The 23,650-nt window shown below is 39.2% G+C and overlaps 1 protein-coding gene and 1 long non-coding RNA gene across 2 annotated transcripts in view; one reads left to right on the top strand and one right to left on the bottom strand.

Moving 5' to 3' along the window:
* Positions 1-710: 710 nt before the first annotated feature.
* On the top strand, positions 711-11,348 carry LOC140199541 (uncharacterized). Its single transcript, XR_011886439.1, has 3 exons — positions 711-1,122; positions 4,790-4,857; positions 10,070-11,348. It is a non-coding gene; the product is annotated as an uncharacterized lncRNA (long non-coding RNA).
* The window catches only part of slc35b3 (solute carrier family 35 member B3), a 61,580-nt gene continuing 42,995 nt past the window's right edge, over positions 5,066-23,650 (bottom strand). Inside the window, exons 6-9 of the mRNA XM_072261787.1 lie at positions 20,770-20,862; positions 13,770-13,881; positions 7,979-8,048; positions 5,066-6,809 (exon numbers count right to left, since the gene is read on the bottom strand). Coding sequence (XP_072117888.1) covers positions 6,662-6,809; positions 7,979-8,048; positions 13,770-13,881; positions 20,770-20,862 — 423 coding nt within the window. The 3' untranslated portion in view covers positions 5,066-6,661. The remainder of the gene's footprint in view (positions 6,810-7,978; positions 8,049-13,769; positions 13,882-20,769; positions 20,863-23,650) is intronic.

Raw genomic sequence — 23,650 nt, 5'->3', positions numbered from 1 at the left:
CTTGACCAGAAACTTATCTGATGCAATTTTATTGCAGTTTAATGCACCACTAACTATTTCAAAATATTTTGCAGTCTTTATTACACAAAGCTTGGTAACCAAGGGCTCAATTGTATTTCAATAGGTAAGGCATCTTAAAGTCAAAGCTTTATGAAAATTTCTGTAACTGCTGAGATGTGGAATCTGCTGCCTGAAAGGGTGGTTGAAGCATATTCAAATTTATAAAATATAGCTGAAAAAGGAAAAAAAATGCGGAAGTTATGAAACTGGGCATCATTGTGCACTGCAAAAATTATAGTGGGATATAAACAGGATAGTGGAATGGGCAGAGGCATGGCAGATGAAGTTAAATTTGGAGAAATGTTAAGTGATGCATTTTGCTGGGTAGAATGAAGAGAGATTGCAGAATATTGTCTAAAGGTGTGCAGGAACAGAGAAAGTGTATATGCACCAGTTATTGGAAGTGGCAGGGAAGGTGATGAAATGGTTAATAAAATATACACAGTTCCCGGCTTTACTTATACGGATATAGAATAAAAAAAACAATTCAAATATAACAAGGAAATCATGCTGATCTTTTATCAGAGACTCAACTGGAGCATTGTGTGCAATTATATTTGCCAGATTACTGAAACGATATGAAGCAATAAGTTCCAGAAAAAGCATTGAAAGGTTCCTGAGATGAGTCACTGCAGTTCCAAGGTTAGAGAAGCTGGTGCTGTTTTCTTTGGGAAGAGAAGGATGAAGTGAATAAAGTAAAGAAGGAGGCAGGGAGGCTGTTTTCTTTAGTGGAAGGGCTAAGTTTAGAGGGCACAGAAATAAACAAAAAGGGAAGAAAATCATGAAGAAATACGCTTTAATGCAACATGGTTAAAATCTGAACTGCACTGTATGAAGATGTCGTGGAATCATGTTCTGTTCTACCCTGCAAGAGAAAATCAATACAAGAAGAAAATTTTGCAAGACCCCATATGAAGGGTTGTCCAATCACAAACAAAAGAAAATCTGCAGGTGCTGGAAATCCATGCAACACACACAAAATGCTGGAACTCAGCAGGCCTGGCAGCATCTCTGGAAAAGAGTACAGTCGACTTTTTGAGCTGAGACCCTTCTTCAAGACTGGTAAGGGATGGGGAAGATGCCACAATAAAAAAGTTGGAGGGGTGAGGGGAAGGAGGATAGCTAGAAGATGACTGGTGAAGCCCAGTGAGTAGGAAAGATGAAGGTCTGGAGACAAAGGAATTTAATAGGAGAGGAGAGTGGATCATAGGAGAAAAGGAAGGATGAGGGGGGAGGTGATAGGCAGGTGCATGGAGACCAAGTCTCTGGATGCTTTCAAAAAAGAGATGGATAGAGCTCTTAAAGATAGCAGAATCAAAGGTTATGTGGATAAGGCAGGAACTGGATACTGATTGTGGATGATCAGCCATGATCACAGTGAATGGCAGTGCTAGCTCGAAGGGCCAAATGGCCTACTCCTGCACCTATTGTCTATTGTGAGAAGAGATAAAAGGCCAGTGTGGGGAATAGAACAAAAGGGGAGGGGAAGGGAATATTGTTTTTAAATGGAAGGAGAAATCAATATTCATGCCAACAGGTTGGAGGCTATCCAGAGAGAATATAAGGCATTGCTCCTCCATCTTGAGGGTGGCCTCTTTGTGGCACAAGAGGCTCTGGACTGACATGTTGGAATGAGAGTGGGAATCAGAATTCAAACGTTTGGCCACTGAGAAGTTCCACTTTTGGCGCATGGAGCAGAGGTGCTCAACGAAGCGGAACCCAGTTAATGAGGGGTTTAATTGTAGAGGAGAACACTTTGGGAACATTGTTCACAATACATGACCTCAACAGATTCCAGGAGAAATGTTGCCTCACCTGGAAGGACTGTCTGGGGCCCCAAATGGAGGAAATTATAGAGGGAATGAGCAAGCACAGAGGTGTGGGGGGGGGGGGGAGTAAAGATGTGTTTGGTGGTAGGGTCCCTTTGAAGATGGTGGAAGTTGTGGAGGATGATGTGCTGAATGCAGAAGCTCATGGGGTGGCAGGTAAGGACAAGAGGAACTCTATCACTGTTAAGAGTGGTGGGAAGAGTTGGGGAGCATTACCAGGGAAGGCTTGGAACATGGACTGTTCTACATGGCCAGTGAAAAGGCAGGTATTGCTGGGGCTCAAGTGGATGCCCATGGGTACCCCTTAAGTTTGGAAAAAAATGGGAGCAGGTAAATGAAAAATTGTTGAGAGTGAGCACAAGTTCTTCCAGACAGAAGTGGATAGTTAGGGTGGAGGGGAACTCGTTGGTTCTTTCATTGATTTTTTTTAAAATCCTAGTTAAATAAGTAATCATATATACACATATAAATATTATATAAAGAAAATGACAACAGATTAGATATTTTTCGGGCTAAAAATGTTAATCATTTCTTCTTTCATAGAAGGTGCCTGACCTGATGAGTGTTTCTATCTTCTTCAGTCTTTAATGCATTGAAGTAGTCTGGGCTGTACTGAGACTATTCAGCAAAGCTAATAGCTCCTAATTTTTCTTCCAATAGAGGATATATGCTATGCACAAGTAGCAATATCATGAAGTATGCATTTGATGCCACATGCATGCAAAAAATAAGTTGCTAGGTAATTTCCTAATGGGTACAGTTTCACAAAGAAACAATGACTTGATCTGAAACAAGAGAAAATCTGCAGATAATGGAAATCCAAGCAACACATACAAAATGCTGGAGGAACTCAGCAAGCTAGGCAGCATCTGTGGAAAAGAGTACAGTCGACGTTTTGGGCCGAGACCCTCCACCAGGACTGGAGAGAAAAAAATAAGGATGAGGAGTCCAAGTTAGAAGATGGGGGGAGGGGGAGGAAAAACACAAGGTGATAAGTTAAACCGGGAGGGGAGTGAGGGATGAGGTAAAGAGCTGGGAAGTTGATTGGTGGAACAAATACAGGGCTGGAGAAAGGGGAATCTTATAGAAGAAGACAGAAAGCCATGGAAGAAAGAAAAGGGGGAGGAGCACCAGAGGGAGGTGATGGACAGGGAATAGGGAATGGTGAAAGGGTGGGGGGGGGTGCATAGCCAGAAGTTCGAGAAATCAATGCTCATGCCATCAGATTGGAGGCTACCCAAATGAAATATAAGGTGTTGCTCCTTCAACCTGATTGTGGCCACATTGCGATTGTAGGTGGACTGGCATGTCGGAATGGGAATTGGAAGTGGAATTACAATGAACAGCCACTGGGAGATCGTGCTTTTTCTGGCGGACAGAACTCCGTGCTTGGCAAAAGGGTTGGTTGGTAGAACTAGAGAAAATCTCTGGTAAGGAGCTGGTATGGATATGGTGGTCAAACAACTTCCTTCCATACCTGAACTTACTTTATAAAACTGCCAGGGCATAGGATAAAACTATGAAAGTTAAGTTATTAGATTTGTTAAGAGCTTGTACAGGTACAATTGACTAAACAGTTCTATACAGCCCACCTGTAAAATTCTTCAACTTTTGTTTTGATTAGATAAATATTATGCTCATATTATATCACAGCCAAGCATGAAACAGAGCAGCATAGTGTCTAATACTGTTGCCTCACGGTTCACAAAACCTGAATCTGGTCATGACCTTGAGGGCTGTCTGTGTGGAATTTGCACATTCTCCCGGTGATGGAGCAATTTTTTTCTGACATCTTGGTTAATAGATTACTGTATATTACCTCTGGTAGAATGGATGGCAGGAGAAATGGTGGGTACTGGGAAGTGGCAGGAGAAATGATGTGGATAGGTGTTTGATGGCCACTGTAAATAGAGTGAGCTAAAGGTTATGATTCTGACTGGTCCAACTGTATGGGGGGGGGGGGGGGGGAGTCAAAATCTAGCCTAGGTTGATGAGAAATCACTTCATGCTGAGCAACTGGTCTATTTATCATTTACTTCTGTAAAAAAAAACTCAGTTTTCATCTCCAGAAATGGAATTTATATCTAGGTTAACTAGAGCAAATAGGGTGTTTTAATAAGATGAATTGGTAGGACATGTCTCACCAGCAGATTTTGGTGGCAGGTGAGAGAAATAGAAATAAAAGCATGACTTCAGTGCTCCTGCAGCCTCTCTAAAGTTGGAGTTGAGGTGCCCTAAACATGGGGTGTGAAAAGAGTTTATAACCCACACCATAGGATAAGAAACAAAGATTATTCAAATTCCTCAGCATCAACATCCCATCATATTATGGAATACCAATTACCACACAACTACCATGAGCAGGAGGTACAGAAATTTCTGAAGTCCCACACCCCCAGGTTCAAGAGCAGCCACCGCCCTTCAACCACTTAGTTCTTAAATTAACTGGCGCAACCCTAATCACTGGAGTTCAGCAACATAATGGCTCTTTACACTAAAATGACCTTTTGGTTGTATTTGTGTTTTTTCATGTAAAAATTATTTATAACTTATGCTTTTCTTGTGAATATTGTATATCTCATGCTTAGTGCCTGAGATGCTACTGCATGTAAGCTTTCATTGTTCTTGTGCTTATGATTATAAACTTTACTTTTTATAAAGGCATTTAATATTGGTGTGATGTGTGATGGAACAATGCAGAAAACTGAACAGATGTGAGGATGTTGAAAGGACATCAGCCTCATTCTAATGGCCTATTATTCATATTGATTCTGACTGAAATAATGTGTAAGATTATGCTACTATATTCACATTACCAATAAGCAAATTATTTTTATATTGTTTGAAATTATTTCAGGGTTATTTGTTTGGCTTAATCCTGTTCTTTTTTTTCTTTCAAGGATGTAATTAACTCCAGTAAAATGTCCCAGTGATCAAACGCAATCTGAAAATTGTGACCATCTTTTAGGTAAGTAGTAGGAATGGGAAGTGCAAATAACCTTTCATCTGCTATTCAGAGTACAGACTCCTTTTCAAAATTGATCAGTGAATCATAGGGGTAAAAGGACAGCATAAATTTATACATGTAGTTTTCCTATAAGGAACAAACACTTTCAAATCATGAAACTTAAAATAGTGCTGTAAATATCAGTGGAATAGGAATAATTACCAAATAAGTTTATTCATTTTCCCCCCAAGAGTCTTGATCAAATAGCCAAAACATTTTTGAAAAGCTGGAAATACAATTATTGATTTAAATTACCTTTGTGTGCAATAAGACATATTTTGGAGTGAATCCAGTGCAAAATTGCACCTGAACTTTCAAATTATCACAGCTGAGGAAAACAAAACACCTTTACATCAGTCGTGCAACATCTATATTGCAACAATGCCCACACAAATATCTGAATTTGTCATTCTTTGGAATGCATTTTAAAATTTGAAAGTAGATATTAATGGAAATTATTGGTAAATTACCAGCTAGTGAGAATGCAGGATCATAACAGAAGTAATCCATCGTGTTCATTCACACCCTCATTTAAAATGCAGCAATATCCACATAGATAAGATTTATATTACGTGTATATTGACCACAAATACAATTGTTGAAGATCCAATATTTTAAACCCTGTTTAACTTGTTCGTACCTTGTATTAAAAATATCTGGCATATAAACAGCGATAACTAAGTGGATGTCAATTCCTCCTACAAATTTAAATAAATCCAAGGAAAATATACTAATTGCAAAAAATTGAAACTTAGTATGATGCTTTACACTATTTCTTTTTGTAATAGAAAGCCTCCAAACTCTGAAACAGTGAAAAACAAATTAAAAAATAAACATTAAGCATTAAAAATAATTTATGCAAAAACAGAATGATATAATTGTCATAACACAAATTTGGTTTTGGTGTGGGATAGGCTAGGGACCAGTGCAACATCTTTGTACTTTCCTGGTCTTTGACTTCTGCTCTTAATAAAAAGGTAACCAGTAGGCTTAGCTGAGGCACTGTGAAGAACAAAAGTGTTTTGGCAATATATGGCAATTATGACAGTCATTTTTGTGAACTAGTATAAATTAAATACAATGAAGAATTCTTGATCTAGCTAGGGTCACTACTGAATGAGAGTTTCATGGTATTCCTTACTGTAACTATATAATTTAATGTACATTTTCAAACTGCATGCCCCACACCTGCTGTGGATCGATTCAGGAACCCAGTACAAACAAGTTGCATCAAGTATATTTGAAGGGCATATATATTTATGATAAATAACAATTTTAAATACTACCACACTACAATTATTTCAATTAAATTGTGCACACACATATAATTAAAAAACACATACATTTTGTCATAACTGATATATTTGTAATTTCCGTTGAATAATAAGAAATAGCAAAACACAAATGTGATTGATTTACAAAACTTAAAAAGCACAGGCCACTGCTCAGAATTCAAACAAAGACAAAGCACAGAGGGACCAAGTGAAAGTACTGTAATTCAAAAGTCTGGAATTTTATACGCATTATTAGTAAACAATCATTGTGATAGTTATGGAAAACATAGTCCAAGCTTTACATTGTTCCCTTTTATCACATTTGTATAGTTCATATTTTTTCCAGCTTTGATCATATTTTTCTCATCGTACAACTAGTCATCAGTTGCATTAATAGTAGGTGTACAAGTGCACTTATGCAGAATGTCCTGTCAAGGCCAACCAGTGACGGCAATGCCCAATCAAATCAGAAGCGAAAACCAACGTGGGCTCTACACCCTTTCTGAAGTAGGTCTCATTTGCCTTTTCCGGATTTTATTCCGAATGTCAGTCAGTGAAGGCAGCCTAATTATGTCCTTGTTTTTGCTGTAAATATTCAGGAAGATACCAATGAGGACCAGAAGACCTGACCATATATAGCTTGAAGAGAAAAAAAAATATAATTAATATAGCACTTGCAGTGATCTACAAGCTGAAGCTTTAGTATGCCATATCAATGTTAATAGCACCAGTTTACCTGGTAGTATTTATTATCACACTTAAAATTACATCAAAAATGGACTCAGTTGCATCATTCAGATCAGCCTTTCAACTTTCTATTTTCAACTACAATAGCATTAAGTAAGAAAATATAAATAAATTAAGATAGTTTCAGCCCACCGTGAGTCTGTTCTAAATGAATGGGAGTGTGATCAGAGAAAGAAAAAAATGTAAAAATAGCAGAGGAAGATAAGTAAATATAAGAAAAATGTCTTCAGTTGTCAAATGTCAATGAGAACATGACAACTGATGGCAGTCTACCCCTCTCTCTGATGATCCAATTAAAACCAAAAGTTGCTGCACTAATGTAACACTGCTTGTGTTTGTTTTGCTGTCTTTAGAATGATATAGCAGCATAATAATGATGACAAAATGAATATAGGCTAAAGAAAAACAATTTAGTAATAGTCGTATAATATGCTAATTAAAGGAATTCAGAAGTTACTGTGGCCTAAATTTACAAATAGAGCACTGCATTTAACTCAAGTCAATGATAAAAAATATATACACCAGATGTTGTTAACAAGGGACAAAGTACAAATTCTAAAAAGTGTGGCTGCTGTACAAGTTACGGGTCATTGGACCAAGTCTCTTTGATTCCGTGCATCCATAATTCAAGTTATCAGAACAAGTTCAGTGTTTTAGAAAACAGATTTTACAAAACGACCCAGACAAATATAATGAAGAGTGTAAATACCACAAGAAAATTTTGAATTAGGAAATTAGGAGCAAATGATGCAACATTTTCATCCTTAAGGCAAACCTGTATAAAGTTTCTGGTGCAAGATGTTTTGAAATAGTTTTGAGGGAGAATAAATGCTTTCCTAGAGAGAATGAACTTGCTGAGAGATTTGGGAAAACTGAATAGGCAGAATTACCTATAAAAACAACTGAACACAATCAGTGTTAGCCATTCCAGTTCCTGCTCTATTGTTCATAATTGGGGTTCTTGAGTACTGTGGGGAGAACCTCAACTTTGATACTGGACTGCATTACTGCTTCTGAGATCTCATATACATATCAGTCTCATACATGAAAGATTTACTTACTGCAAAGTAAAAGGCTTTGAAAAGAAGAGAAATGAAAGACCAATGGTCATTGCTTTTCTTCCTGTGGTTACTACAAAGAAAGAAACATAGAGGTCAACTCCATTATGGACTTGAAACTTCTTAACCCAATGTTCTGAATGTTTCTCTGACAAGTGAAATAATAGTTAATTAGCAATCTGACACATTTGTGACTTTACAATGAATAACTCTATACATCTTATCAGTGGAGGATTTCTTTTTCTAAAAAAAATGCAAATATAATTTACAACACCAGATACACAGTAATGGTGCAAACTATTTCAAACTCTCCTTAGTGAAGATTAGTATGAAATTGTAGGAATAAAGAAATACAGACATTTAATGAAGAAAACAGGCTTGCATGCTCTCCTAAAGGAATAATAAAACATTCACTAATGTATAGTCAATACTGCAAAACTGGAAATATAGCAGCCAATATGCAGTTAACCACAAAGAAGAACATGATTGGCACAGATACACCATTCTTATGTTATTGATTGAGAGACAAAGACTAGCCCTGACTTACTCTTCTTCAATAGAGTGCCATGGGGCCTTTCATTTCCACTGAGTCAGCAGGACCAGAGTTAACTGTTGCAGGTGAAAGGCAACACTTCCAATACTGCAACCCCCTGCTCAATATTGCATTTGAATGTCAGCTACATTTTTCAGATCAAGTTTCAGGTGTGGGACCAGCAATCCAGAAACAGAAATGCTACCCACTGAAATAGAGTCTGTGTCAACTTAGAGCAAGGGTAGTATTAATGGTTTCAAAACGAAGAAGCAGGAATTGGGCATTTGCCCTCTTATGCTTACTCCACCATCTTGGTTCATCTTCTACTTCAGCCAAGTCACTGTTCTGCAATGACCTGACATCCCTTTGTTCCTTTAATATCTAAAAGTCCGTGATAACATCCTTGAATATGCACAAGAGGTAGCACCTAGGATGGAGAAGTTCAGAGATTCACTACTCTCTGGTTGAAGAAAATTTTTTTTCCCATCTCTGTGATTATTTCACCTTGAGACTATGACTCCTTGTACCACAAACAGTGCCAGGGAAACATCAACTACCTCATCAACCTGAGATTTCTTTTATGCACTTTAATGAGATACTCTGATACTACAATTTCTGAAGAGTATAGACATGGTCTACTGAAATTCTCCTTACATGAACAATTCACATCCCAGATATCAATGACGAACCCTCGCTGACCTCCATTTATCACAAGTACCTACCTCCTTACGTAGGAGGACCAGACATATACACTTTTTTCTGCATGCAATCTCACCAGGGCTCTACATTATTAAAGCAGGATGTCTCTATTCTAAACTCAAAACTTTCTTTCAATTAAAGGCGAACATATCATTCGCTTCCTGATTTTGATCATTAACATTCAGTGATTTGGGTAGTTTCCGTGGAGGAGATACAGGCCCCTCTCTAAAGACCACACCTCCCAACCTCTCACCATTTAAAAACAATTCATTTTTCCCCAATTTTCTTTTCATCGAATGGCATTACTTTGCATTTATTCTATCTACTGTCACCTTGCCCATCCTCTTAGTTTGGTGATATCACTCTGAAAGTCTCTGCATACGTTTTTTGCACCATCAGCAAATATTAATATATTACACTTGATAGTTGGATAAACTCACTGATCCAACTCACTGATATAGACTGTGAGCGGTGGGGGGGGAGGGGGGTGCACATCAATACAGTACTGTGACATTCCCTTGGTTACAGTTCCCCCGATTGAAGATCAACCATTTACCTCGACTCTACTTTCTTTCCATTAACTAAGTCTTAATCCATGACAGTATATTACCCTTAAAATCATGGAGTCATGCTTTAATAATCTCGTGTAGGATTTATTTTAAGTTTCTCAACGTCCAAGTACACTATACCTACCAATAAAAATTTCAACAGATTTGTGAAAAACATGATCTTTCATTCATCAAAATGCATCGAGTCTGCTCAATGCTATTATTATTTTCTAATTATGTCCTTAACAATGAATGGCAGCATTAAATGTACTAACTGATTACCTGCTTTCTCTCTCCCTCCTTATTTTTAAATAGTAGGGTACATTTGTCACCTCTCCAAACAGTTGGAAGCATTGAAGAGCCAATGTAATTTTGAACTGTGACAACGAGTTAATTGACCAGCTCCAAATTCACCACCTTCATAACCCAAATGCAGGTTATCAGGTCCAAGAGGTTTATTCCCTGTCAGTTTTATTATCTTCTCCAATACTGATCTCCAATCCAACATTACTTTGAACCCTGGAGCACGTCCTCAGCAGCTGTGCAAGGGCACTTGGTGAGGGACGGTACAGGTGGAGGCATGATCAGGTCCTGAAGACCATCGCTGAAGCTGTCAGCGCAGGAGTTGAGTGGGCGAAGCGGTCCCGACCCTCCAAGCAGACCATTGCCTTTGTCAGAGCTGGGGAGCAGCCAATACCTGCCAAAAGAACATCTGCAGGCATTCTGACCTCTGCAAGGGACTGGCAGCTGTTGGTGGACCTCGAAGGGTAGCTGAAGTTCCCCAACCATATCGCAGCCACCACCTTGCGACCAGACATTGTCCTTGTGTCTGAGTCGACTAAGCAAGTGGTGCTGCTGGAGCTGACAGTCCCATGGGAAGATAGCTTGGAAGAGGCCATTGAAAGGAAGCTCTCCAAGTACGCAGGACTGGTCAGCAACTGTCAGCAGGCTGGATGGAGAGCGAGGTGACTCCCAGTGGAGGTTGGTTGTAGGGGATTCGTAGCCCGTTCTTCAGTTAGAGCCTTCAGCATTTTGGGCATCGAGGGAGAGAGGAAGAGGAGAGCCATCCACAGTACCATCGATGCGGCAGAGAGGGCCTCAAGATGGCTGTGGCTCAAAAGAGGGGAGCCATGGAGTCATAAGTAGCTAGCCATCTGGACACAAGCTGGGGTCTGATCAGCCCCGACTGGGTCACCTGGAGGAGGCTGTATGATGTTGAAAGACCCGAAACACCCGATGATTCCAGGAACATCACTGAAGATGTGTCCAGAAGCATCAATAGATGTATGTACACAGTATGTTATTTACATATGGCCCCTTTTTCCTTGAGATGTCTTATTGTACAAAAGGACTTCGAAACAGGGTAATGTGAATCTCATAAAACTAAAAGCCTTTTGCAAGGAAGAATGGGCAAAAATCCCCCAAACAAGAATTGAAAGACTCTTAGCTGGCTACAGAAAGCATTTGCAAGCTGTGATACTTGCCAAAGAGGGTGTTACTAAGTTTGACCATGCAGGGTGCCCAAACTTTTGCTTTGGGCCCCTTTCCTTTTCTGTTATTTTGAAACTGTAAAAGATGGAAATAAAAAAAGTAATCTTGCTTAAAATATTAAAGAAATGTGTCATCTTTAACTTTATTCCTCTTTCTGAAAATCAGGTCATCTTTTACTCGCTTAGCTATTCACAGTAGCAAAAATTTTGACCAGGGGTGCCCAAACTTTTGCATGTCACTGTATGTGTTTGAAAACCAACAAATCTCAGCAGATTGACCTTTATACAGGAGATGTGCTGATATATTCTGTTAAACAAGCATAGCAACATAGAACAAAAATATTCCCCAGTTCATCTTTGACATGTTGAGATCTCTTAATATAATTCATATGATTCTTGCGTGTCCATGTAATATAGCAATATAGAATAGGGTTGTGTATGAAATGACTGCCATATGTTACTACCTCTCCTCTCCCAATCCAACCACCTCGGCCAACTCTAAAGCTTGCTAACACCAAACTTCCAGATATGAACAGTATCAATCTCAAATCTGGATTAAGTGGTTAAATGTGTCTAAGCACAAAACTACTGGAGAAAATGCTACCAGGATCTACTTCTCCAAGTGTAAACTACTTATTGTGATACTTTAATGAGCAGCTTTCTAATACGGCCACGTGAGAGAAACTTGAAGTTAACTTTCCTGAATACTTATTTTTCAGGCAGCTATACCCCTGAACAGTTTTAATTTCAGGCAGCATTAATGTCTTTCTAAGATAGTGACTATGCGAAAGAACAGTCACTTGTGGATGGACATTTCTGTGGTCTTTCAATGGCCTAACTTTTGGTTTTGTCTGTACTTCCAACCCTAAGCAGTAATGAATAACCAGTACAGGCTTATTCCAAGCTACTTGTTAGCCATGAAGGAATATGAAAAATGTCAAGAAGAGTGGAAGCAGAAAAAACAGATGTCTTTGTTCTTGTCATGTGGTAAAAGGAATGAAAGTCAATATTTTGAGAAACTCAGCAGGCCGGGCATCATCGATGGAAAAGAGCAAACAATCAATGTTTTGGGTGGAGGACCTGATGAAGGGTCTCGGCCTGAGATGTCAACTGTTTACTCTTTTCCATAAAGGATGCCTAGACTGATGAGTTCCTCCAGCAATTCGTGTGTGTTGCTTTGGAACTCCAGCATCTGCAGATTTTCTTGTGTCTCTTGATTTTGTGAAACTGTTCTGTGCCCTCCATTTTGTGAACTGGTTTTGCTCAGGAATTGCAGGATAATGCCAATTAAAAACAAACATAATGATACCCCTACTGATATCTGCTGAACAAAAGACAATTCCCAAATAAGAAGTTATTTGTGAAATGTTCTTTGGTAAAATAGAGCATGCAGGTTTACGAATAGAGCACTCCGTGTCTGCGATTTGAAATAACTTTGATCTAGCAACTGGCTAATCTGGGTAAGTTGGTTTGAACTAGTCTGTATCAGGGAGGACAAAGGAAGAGACATGAAGTACAGGTCGTACTTGGGAGAAGGGCAATAAAGTGATGCTGCCTTGGACCAGAGCTAATGAAAGGCTGACATACACAATAACCAGATGGGCTAGAGCCAACAAAATCCAAACACAACAGTTTGAATTGATAAGGAAAGAGAATAAGAATGAGGGGCTCTGGATGCAAAGCAGTGAGAACTCTGGAGTCGAAGTATCATAAGAAAGAATGCCATACCAAGAGCAGAAAACAAAAGATCAATCATTTAGCCAATAGAAGTCCCCTATTTCAGTGTTATAAGTTGGAGTGAGTATTGGTACAAAGGGAACAATAGAATTCATGGCTTAAGTTGTCAGCCTGAGGTCAACGTAATTTATGTTACTAATTGCATAGAGACAATAAAGTGCAATTTTTGATTGAATTAATTAAGATTCATGTAGTGATCTGAATAACCTAAGTCGGTTTGTTATAGGTCAACAGGCTGGTCAATATTGACTTGTACTGAGAAGATAAAGAGTATGGAACACAACTAAAACGGTGAACAAGTGTCAGTAAGTGGCAACACAGTACAAGCCACACATTCTAGGCACATAATGTTAATGATGGGGCTGAGATGGGGGAGGACAGGATTTTATTTTCTGCAAGGTGAAAAAAAGATTCACATTACAATGAACAGATAAAATTATGAGATCTCCTAAGTATCATTTTCTATCTCAGTCCAAAATAAGCATAGGTAAAATTCTTTACGGTGCTCCATGAGTGCTACACATATGACAAGCCAGTATCATATCACTGCCTTAATAGCTCATTGTTATACTGGGAAGTGGTTTGCCTGCTTTCTTGGTGTTTTTAATCTATTATGCCTTTATTTTCAGTTTGCTCTGCATAACTGAGAAAACAATAAGTGCTGATATTTCTGGTTAGTTAGCTTTTGCTTGAGATTACAACAAGCTGGCAGGCTTCAGTCTTAGTTTTAACCAATACACAATTTCAGTAAATCTTAACAGTGGCAACCAAACTGAAGTACATATTACCTGTTACAGCTATTAGTGCACCAAAGAGCTTTATCAAGGCTAGTACAAAGGAAATTCCAAAATATCCTGTCAATGAAAACACAAATGCATATCCATATGTCTCCAGTAGATGCTGCAAAACAAACATGGAAACCAGATATTATTCCAATGATTCAAAACTACAGTGTAAGGATTTATTCTATAAAGTCAAACACTAAACATTAAAGTATACTTGAAGCTTGTTAAGTAGCAGTTTTTGGAAGAGTAAAATTTCAAGCAAAGTCAATAAACCAATTAGTAGTTATTATTACCATTCACAATGAAATCAAAACAGTTGGCAGTCATATCCAAACTAAGGATCCACACTAAGTACTTAAACAGTATTCAAAACATTACCAGACCTGATAAATCAGTAAGTGGTGATTACGGGGTATCAAGTCTCTACTTTTATACTTGCAAATCAAAGAAGGGAGTTTGAAGTTTAAGAAACCATACAAAGGTTATTGAATTTAATAAGGTAACAATATCGATATTAGAGGTTAGGAATTACAGTCACCTGGAATAATAGAAATTTTGAAATTGTCTAGATTATCTGAAGTTAGTTGTGAACATATAGCAGTGGGTTCTGACTGGTTGTATTGAGAAGGGGTATGCTTGGTGGGCTGGAGGACAAACTCACCCTGCAATACTGGCTCATGTTCACTGCTTAAAAGACACCGATTCTCAAGGTCTGACAACTCTTTAACTAAAGAGGTTTCTAAGAGACAGAACTATAGGTGGTTAGAGTTAACTATGGATGGTTAAGGTTAACTCTGAAAGAGAATGTCACTAAGAAGCAAGCAGGATCACTGTGAAATTAAAATAGCTAATCCACCTCCCAGTATAACAATCTACTAGAGGACTGTAGCCAGTCGAACAGCATTTGTGGGTGGAAAGGAAACATGCACAATTCTTTTCTCATCGCAGATTGTTTGCGGCTCCAGATTCCAGTACCTACAACCTCTTGTGTCTCCAACTTCTTGAGTAATCTGGACTAAAGTTGAAACAATGAAGGATGCTTGACAGTTATGGCAGGGCTTGAATGCTATCACCTCTTGTAAAGTAAAATCAAGCCACATAGGTGGCAATAGGGCTTCGCTTCCAAATAAGTTTAATGTCTTCTATGTTTGTTTTGACTGTCAAAACATGGAGGAACCATCACAGACTCCCACAGATCCCGATGTCCCTGTGATTGCAGTCTTTGAGGCTGACGTGAGAGCACCCTTCAGGAGGGTGAGCTCGCGCAAAGCATCTAGCCCAGATGGGGTAGCTGATCAAGCACTAAAGACTTGTGCTGATCAACAGGCTGGAGTGCTCACTAAGATCTTTAACCTTTCACTGGCAGGCTGAGATACCCACCTGCTTTAAACAGGCTTAAATTATACCGGTGGCTAAAGACATGGTAACTTGCCTCAATGACTATCATTCAGTAGCATTTAGATCCACAACGATGAAGTGTTTTGAGAGATTGGTGATGAAACATCAACTCCTGCCTGAAAAGGGATTTGGATCTGCTCCAACTTGCCTACCAGCACAATGAGTCCACAGCAGATGCCAACTCATTGGGTCTTCGCTCAACCGTGGAACATTTGGACAGCAAAGATGCAGACAACAGGATGCCCTTTATGACTATAGCTCGACATTCAATACTATCATCTGCTTAAGACTAATTAACAAGCTTCAAGACCTTGGCCTCAATACCTCTGTGCAATGGATTCTCGATTTTCTCACTTGCAGACCCTAGCCAGTTTGGATTGGCAACAACATGTCCTCCACAATCTCCTTCAGCACAGGTACACCAGCTCCTGTGCTTAGTCTTCTGCTCTATTCACTTTACACTTACGACTGCATGGCTAAGCACAGCTCCAATGCCATATTTAAATTTGCTGACAATGCCACTGTCATAGGTCAAATGAAAGGTGGTGACATATCAGCATATAGGAGGGAGTTTGAAAATCTGGCTGAGTGGTGCCACAACAAAAACTTCTTACTCAATGTCAGTAAGACCAAGGAGCTGATTATTGACTTCAGGAGGAGGAAACTAGAGATCCATGAGCCAGTCCTCATCAGGCAATCAGAGGTGGAGTGATTCAGCAACTCTAAATTCTCAGTGTTATCATTTCAAAGAACCTGTCCTGGCCCAGCACACAAGTGCAATTACGAAGAAAGCACAACAGCATCTCTACTTGTGTAGATTCGGCATAAAGTCTAAAACTCTGACAAACTTCTATAGATGTGTGGTGGAGAGTATATTGACTGGCTGCATCACAGCCTGTTATGGAAACACCAATGCCCTTGAATGGAATATAATACAAAAAGTAGTGGATAGGCCCCAATGCATCATGGGTAAAAACCTCCCCACCAATGAGCAAATTTAAATGGAGCATTGTCACAGGAAAGCAGCATCCATCACAAAGGACCCCCACCACCCAGGAAGGACATGCTCTCTTCTCGCTGCTGCCATCAGGAAGGTGGTACAGGAGCCCTGGGACTCTCACCACGAGGTTCAGGAACAGTTATCACCTCTCAACCATCAGGCTCTTGAACCAGTGTGGATAACTTCACTTGCCCATCACTGAAATGTTCCCACAACCTATGGACTCACTAGCTCAAGTTTTTAATATTTATTGCTTATTTATTATTACTATTTGTTCTTTCTTTTTGTATTTGTACAGTTTGTTGTCATTTTCATACTGGTTGTATGCCTAGTTGGTACAATCTTTCATTGTTTCTATTATTGTTATTGTGGCGCGTGGCCAAGCGGTTAGGGCGTTGGACTAGCGATCTGAAGGTCATGGGTTCGAGCTTCGGCCAAGGCAGCGTGTGTCCTTGAGCAAGGCACTTAACCACACAATGCTCCAGTCTACCCAGCTGAGAATGGGTACCGGCAAAAATTACGATAGACTGGTGTCCTATCCGGGGGGAGTCTCGTACTCTCAGTCGCTTCACGCCATGGAAACCAGCATAAACACCGGCCTGATGGGCCACAAGGTTCGTGACAAACTTTAATTTAATTATGAGTTTTACTGGATTTATTGAGTATGCCCACAAAAATAAATCACATAGATAATGACATATATGTACTTTGATAATAAATTTACTTTGAACTTTGAAGTTGAGCGCATTTCATCTTTTTTGCATCTATTGAAACTGGGTCTTGGGTCAATTTTGGGAGTCGTTTAAATGATAACATTTCAATTAACACCTGCAGTTTTGTAATTAAATTGTATTTCTCTCGTGCCATTGCTGTTTAGCCATAGGGAAAATGACAACAGTGTGCCAATTGTTTAATGAACCTGTGGAATACAGACTGATTGATGCTGAAGTCCCCTGAATCAGTGTGGAGAAAGTCAACGTCAAATGGCTCAAGGCCTAAAGTAATACAGAAAACTCATAGCGTTCCTAGAACTCGACCTGAAGTCACCTTAAAACACTCAGCACAATGTGCTGCTGCAAGAAATTTTTTCATTGCATTTAAATGTACTTGTCCATGTGACAGGGCATCGAAGATTCTGGGGAGAAAGCAGGAGAATGGGGTCAATGGGGATAATGAGTTAGCCATGATGGAATTGTCTAATTCCGCTCCTATGCCTTATGGTTAAAAAAAAAGACAATTTTGACTCATCCAGGTATCCAAACAAATTAATATTAGACATGTAAAATAAACTGAACACTGTCAGTGGTTAAGGATATCAAGATAAAGATGTGTATGAAGGCTCCGAGGGTAACGTAACCAATTTTCTTTAAAATCCATAAGCTGATCCTCTCTCTCTTCAAAGTAACATAACAGGCGCCAGTGATGCAGAAGGGCATGACCTGAACTAATCACTGGTTATTGAGCATAACAAGAAAAAACACAAAAGAATAAACAAACTTCTCATGTAGAGCAATAAATAAATAAAATATTTTAAACTGGACCACTACGATCTCTGTCTATAGAACTCATTACTTTGGTAAAGCAACCAACAAAATCAAAGTCCAGACCCACCCCATATGTTCTCTCTTCTCCTGACCCCTTGGGTAGAAGACGCTAAAGCCTGAAAGCACAAACTACTAGGCCCAAGGACAGCTTCTATCCCACAGTTATAAGATAAATGAACTGTTGCCTAGTATTTTACAACGTACCTTGTCATTGCAGTGGCACCTAATTGCCTGTCTACAGTGCACTTTCTCTGTAACTGTAACATTTCATTCTGTTATTGTTTACTCTTGTACTACCTCACTGCACTGATTTAATGAAACTCTCTTTTAGGTCGTATGCAAAACAATATATTTCACCATCTCTCAGTACCTATGACAATAATAAACCAATTTACCATGTTCACTAGATCCTGTGTATCAAAGTTTAAAGCCCCGTGGCAGGAGGCCACTGAAATAACAGAAGCAGGTTCTGCAAAAGTGCCATGATGCTGGAATGGAACAGAACAGACTCAATGTTCCAGTCTACATTAAAAAAAAATGGTTAAATCAGATTTGTGACCAAATGAACATATAACAGAATGGGCCCTTCAGCCCTCGATTTGTGGTAATCTTTTAACCTATTGTACAATCAATCAAATCCTTCCTTCTGACATTCCCTCCTCATTAGACATGTCCTCGAATCCAGGCAACGTCCTGGTAAATCTCCTCTGTGCCCTCTCTAAATCTTCACATCCTTCCTATAATGAGGCAACCACAAACGAATACAATACTTCAAGCATGGTCTAGTCAGAGTTTTATAGAACTGCAACATTACCTCATGGCTGTTGAACTCCATTTCCCTAACTAATGGAGACCAACACACCTTACACATCTTCTTAACCACCCTATCAACTGGCATGGCAACTTTGAGGGATCTATGGACACGGATCCCAAAATCACTCTGTTCCTCCACACTGCTAAGAATCCTGCCGTTAACTGTGTATTCGGCCTTCAAGTTCAACCTTCCAAAGTGTGTTACTTCACACTTTTCCTACTAAACTCCATCTCAGCCCAGCACAGCACCCTGTCAGTGTCCAGCTGTAACCCATAACAACCTTCCACAATACCCACAATGCCATCTTTGTATCATCTGCAAATGTATAAACCCAGTAAGATTGAATGAGTACAGAGAAAATTTACAAGGATGTTGCTGAAATTTGAGGACCTGAGTTATCGGGAAAGGATGAACAGGTTTGGACTTTATCCCCTGGAACATAGAAGAACGAGGGGAGATTTGACAGAGGTATACAAAATTATGAGGGGTATAGATAGGGTAAATGCAAGCAGGCTTTTTCTACTGAAGTTTGCTGATACCAGGATTAGAGGTCATAGGTTAAGGGTGAAAGGTGAAATATTTCAAAAGAAATCTGAGAGGGAGCTTCTTCACTCAGAACAGTACGGAACGATGGAAATGGGGGATGTGGATTTGATTGCAACACTTAAGAGAAGTTTGTATAGGTACTTAGATAGGAGGGGTATGGAGGACCATGGTCCAGGTGTGGGTCGATGGGACTTGCAGAAGAACAGTTTGAAAGATAGGCCGATGGGTCTGTTTCTGTGCAGTAGTGCTTCCACTTCCTCATCCAAGTCATTTCTAAAATCACAATAAGCAAGGTCCTAGACAGACCGGTTAAATAAATGTTTGTACTGGTATAAATGGAAAATATTATAAGCACCTTGGAATTTCAGCTATGACTGAGTGTTTTTTTTAAACCACTGAGGAACAATAGATTTTGGGCATTAAAAACAATTTCTTTAATTCACAATTATAGATTTAAACTTACTGAATAAGTATTTACTCATCCAATTCCTTTCAAATATCTATCCACAGTCTATTTGTAGCTGCTTAAAAGAGAAGGGTTTATTGTATGAAAGTAACATACTGTACTTCATGCTCAATACATATTATCTTGTACATCAGGATATAAGAAACTGGATCAACATGTCTCCAAAAGGCATCCACAACATTGATGAGAAAGTGCAACTCTGAACCATCAATAAACTATTATATAGAATGCTTTTTTCCCCTAGTTTAAACATCTCAACTTTAAGGATTTACAGATTTGTTATTTAGTTTTATGTCCGCTGACTACATTTGTAATATGGATTACAAAACACACAATCTCTTTCTTTTGAACTGTGTGCATTGAAGTAAATATGTGCAGGTTCACAAACAAAAATAGGGAGTTTTCTGCGGAAAGCTCTATCATAGAGAATTGTGTAGCAAAAAAAACAATAATTCTGGAGATATTCAACAATTCAACCAAGAATGAAACACTACGTGATGCATACTGCACGAACCAGCATATACAATATTTTCTCTTTTGGTGGAGTGTGCTCACTGCTTGATCCAAGTTCAAATCTACCACTCATTAAAATCTAACATTAAATGTTTAATTGCATGAACAAGCGTTGCTAACCTAAGATTAAACACTGGGTGTGGATTTATAATACATTGTAGAAGAATTCCCTTCAATGGATCAATATCACATTACCCACTGAGATAAAGAGGTAAGAACAGCTGTTATAGTTCCCTGCCTGTACTACACCAGTTCATCTAACAGCAGCTTCATTTCCTGCTCTCATTACTTTCTTAAGGACAAGGACAATCAATGATCAGATGTAACTTTGATGCTTGTTTATGAACTAGAATCATTAATTTAATATCATTTTGGCAAAGTCTCCAGATGAGTAATGGTGAGTACATCAGTAAAGGGAAAGCAATGTAACTATTGATGCATTCAAACATTTCACTTTGTTCTGCAAAGTTTTATAGTGGGTCAATTATCATCAGGAGTAAAGATTACCCACCATAATCCTGTTCAATGATTACATCGCATATGAGCAAACTAAATATTTAGGATTGGAAATACAAAGCATTTTAAATGCAACAAGGATGAAGCAGTTCTGCTCATTTAAATCATAAATGTTCAACTGAATGAACATAAACATTGCATTTTCTTTGAACATAGATTTAATGGCAAATACTCAGACATATTTACATATAGTTAAACCCACTTACCCTAGAACAAAAGACAAAAGCAGGGCCCAGTCCATGGGTACAAACCAAACCCATTAATATATATAGAAAACCTATCGAATAGGAATATAAAACCTAGGAACAAGAGGAGACATGTAGATTAATGAACTCGGATGTGCAGCTGTTCAAAATGAAATCAGTTGCTTATACTGTTATATAAAACAGAGAACAGTGCAAATGATAAATGTAAGGCAACAAAGGTGCCAAAAGGCAAACACCTGGAACTTTTTTAAAATACATAGTTTGACCCGCATTGCGTTGTAATCAAAACTACAATAAAATATAGTAATACTACATTAGCCAAGGACTACCTAAGAAAAATAATGGTTGATTCTTTGTGTAAAAGTTTGACAAATAAAATAATTCTAATCAGTAGAACATATTTGCATATAGCTGGTGGGTCTCATATGAAATGATATATGCCTAGATATTCTGGTGTGATGCAACAGTGGGGATCTAATAGCCACTTCTGTCATTGACCCCCCCTGTGAAAACTTCATTTGCTACAGGGGCCATGGGCGAATGTTATATTTCCTAGAACAATTGTGAGGCTCATTTCTGGGAGTCGGCATCCACAGATTCAAATGGACTCATGCTAGGACTTAGCTGGTGGTGGGAAAAGAATGTGGTGTAAAGCTGCATAATGGAAGCAGGCATTTTGGAAGTTGGCAGCTGAATGGTAATAGTGGGCAAGAGTTTGAGGAAAGATTAAGTGAAAAGTTCAGGGTCACAACCAAGATTCATTCAACATGTATTTTGTGGGGGGGGGGGTAGGAAAGAAGAAAAATACAATTGGGAAGCACCTTACAGCCTATAGGAGTCAATACTGAACTTAACAATTTCAAATAATTATCTACTTCAGTCTTGAATCTCATTTTCCAACATTCAGTCATCTCTTTCTTCAGATTTCACTTGCTCCCTCCAGTTTATTTCTTTATCGCCTTCTTTCAGTTATCATCATCACATTTAATTCGTTCACTCCTGGTCTCCACCCAACATGGTCTTCGCCACCTTCTCTCCAAATTAAACTTCATTACTTGTATATTTCTCATGATGCAGGTCAGATTCGGATTCATATATCACATGTACGTTGAAACAGACAGTAAAATGCATCATTTGCTTCAACATCCAACGCAACCTAACAATATGATAGGGACCACCGGCACAATCACCACGCATTCCAGCGCTTAACATAGTATGCCCACAATTCCTTGCAGAGCAACCCAGAACACAAGCAACAAAAGAGCAACAGCAAAATGAGCTCTGTTCCTCCCTTCCACCCAACGCACACGCACAGTCGTCCAACACCAGTACCAGCCATCTTTGGCCTCCAGCGGACTTGTGGATTCAAGGCACAAAACATCGAATTCCCCAACAGACTCGCAGAGACTTGCAGCCCCAGGCTTCCGCAGACTTTCTGATTTCTGATTAGCCATTGGGCTTCCATCTTTAGTACCAATCCCAGGACTTGCCAATGATGACGAATGAAAACCCTAGATGAGGATCCTGAATACCAGGCCTCAAACTCTGGTTTCGCTGATTCATGTACCTAGGGGGTCACTGGCATCACGCCTCCTGCCTGCACAGAATTCGAATCCTGGAACCTGCCAATAACTCGTTGACCTGGGAGGACCAACTAACCCTCATACTTGCTGGTCTGCCGGCCCGATATTCAACTACATATGTCCCATGCCTGCGTGGCTGGCCTTCGAAAGTGGAGCAAAGGCATAGATTCTGGTCTGACCTCTAATTCCCTAAAACAGCCTCTTTGGGATGTGGGCAAAAACTGGAGCAGCTCGAGGAAACCTACACAGACATAGGTAGAATGGAACAATGTTAGGGTTTCTCTTACTCTGCATTCAACATAATTTTATAATTCCTGGTAGATAATTATGCCATTTAATTATAATGAAAATTTCTGTTTTCCATTAATCAACTACCACTCCCACCTCATCCCCTGAAAAAAGGGTTTAGCTGAAAATGTAAACTCTGTTCTCAAAGCTGTTTACAATTCTACTCATCAAGTATTGCTCCTTATAAGAATGGCTCTGTAAGACAATATGTCCAAACAAAATGGGCAATTTCATGGTGAACCTCTAACAGCGCAGGGCCTTATTACCAAAGACTCTCCCTAAAGCTTCTTTTGCATAATAATAACAACACGATGCATCCGAGCAAGCAAAATAAATCCCACTCACAAAATGAGTAAAAAAAAATTACTATCATCCAAGTCATGTTTCCCAACTTAGCCAGGACAGCCAAATGATCAGGACAATCTGAATGTGTTTGAGACATTCAGAACTATAAAAGTCCAGAAGTTGTAAAAATACTACAAAAAAAAAAGCAAACTATGACACTCAAACACTGATTGGTGGCTGGGTTGAGTTGTTCTCCGATCGTGGCAATTTACTTGCAACCCTTTCATCACCACGCGAGGAGTCATCGTGCGGCAAACTTTTCGTGCGTTGTGGTCTGGGGCATGACTTCAGGATTGAAGGACGTCCATTTAGAAAAGCGATGCAGAGAAATTACTTTAATTGTGTCCTCTTGTCCTAGACTCCCCTACCACGGGAAATAACTTTGCCATATCTCAGGCGTTTTAACTTGCAGAATGTTTCTATGAGATCCCTCCCCTCATTCTCCTGAACTCCAGGGAATACAGCCCAAGAGTTACCAGACATTCCTCATACGGTAACCATTTCATTCCTGGAATCATTCTCTTGAATCTTCTCTGAACCCTCTCCAATGTCAGTATATCTTTTCTAAAATAAGAGCCCAAAACTGCACACAATACTCCAAGCGTGGTCTCATGAGTGCCTACAGAGCCTTAACATCACATCCCTGCTCTTACATTGTATATCTC

The sequence above is a fragment of the Mobula birostris genome, chromosome 1 (genome assembly GCF_030028105.1).
Source record: "Mobula birostris isolate sMobBir1 chromosome 1, sMobBir1.hap1, whole genome shotgun sequence".
Classification (NCBI taxonomy): Eukaryota; Metazoa; Chordata; class Chondrichthyes; order Myliobatiformes; family Myliobatidae; genus Mobula; species Mobula birostris.
Note: the sequence above shows the minus strand (reverse complement) of the source record. Positions and strands in the feature narration are given on the sequence as shown.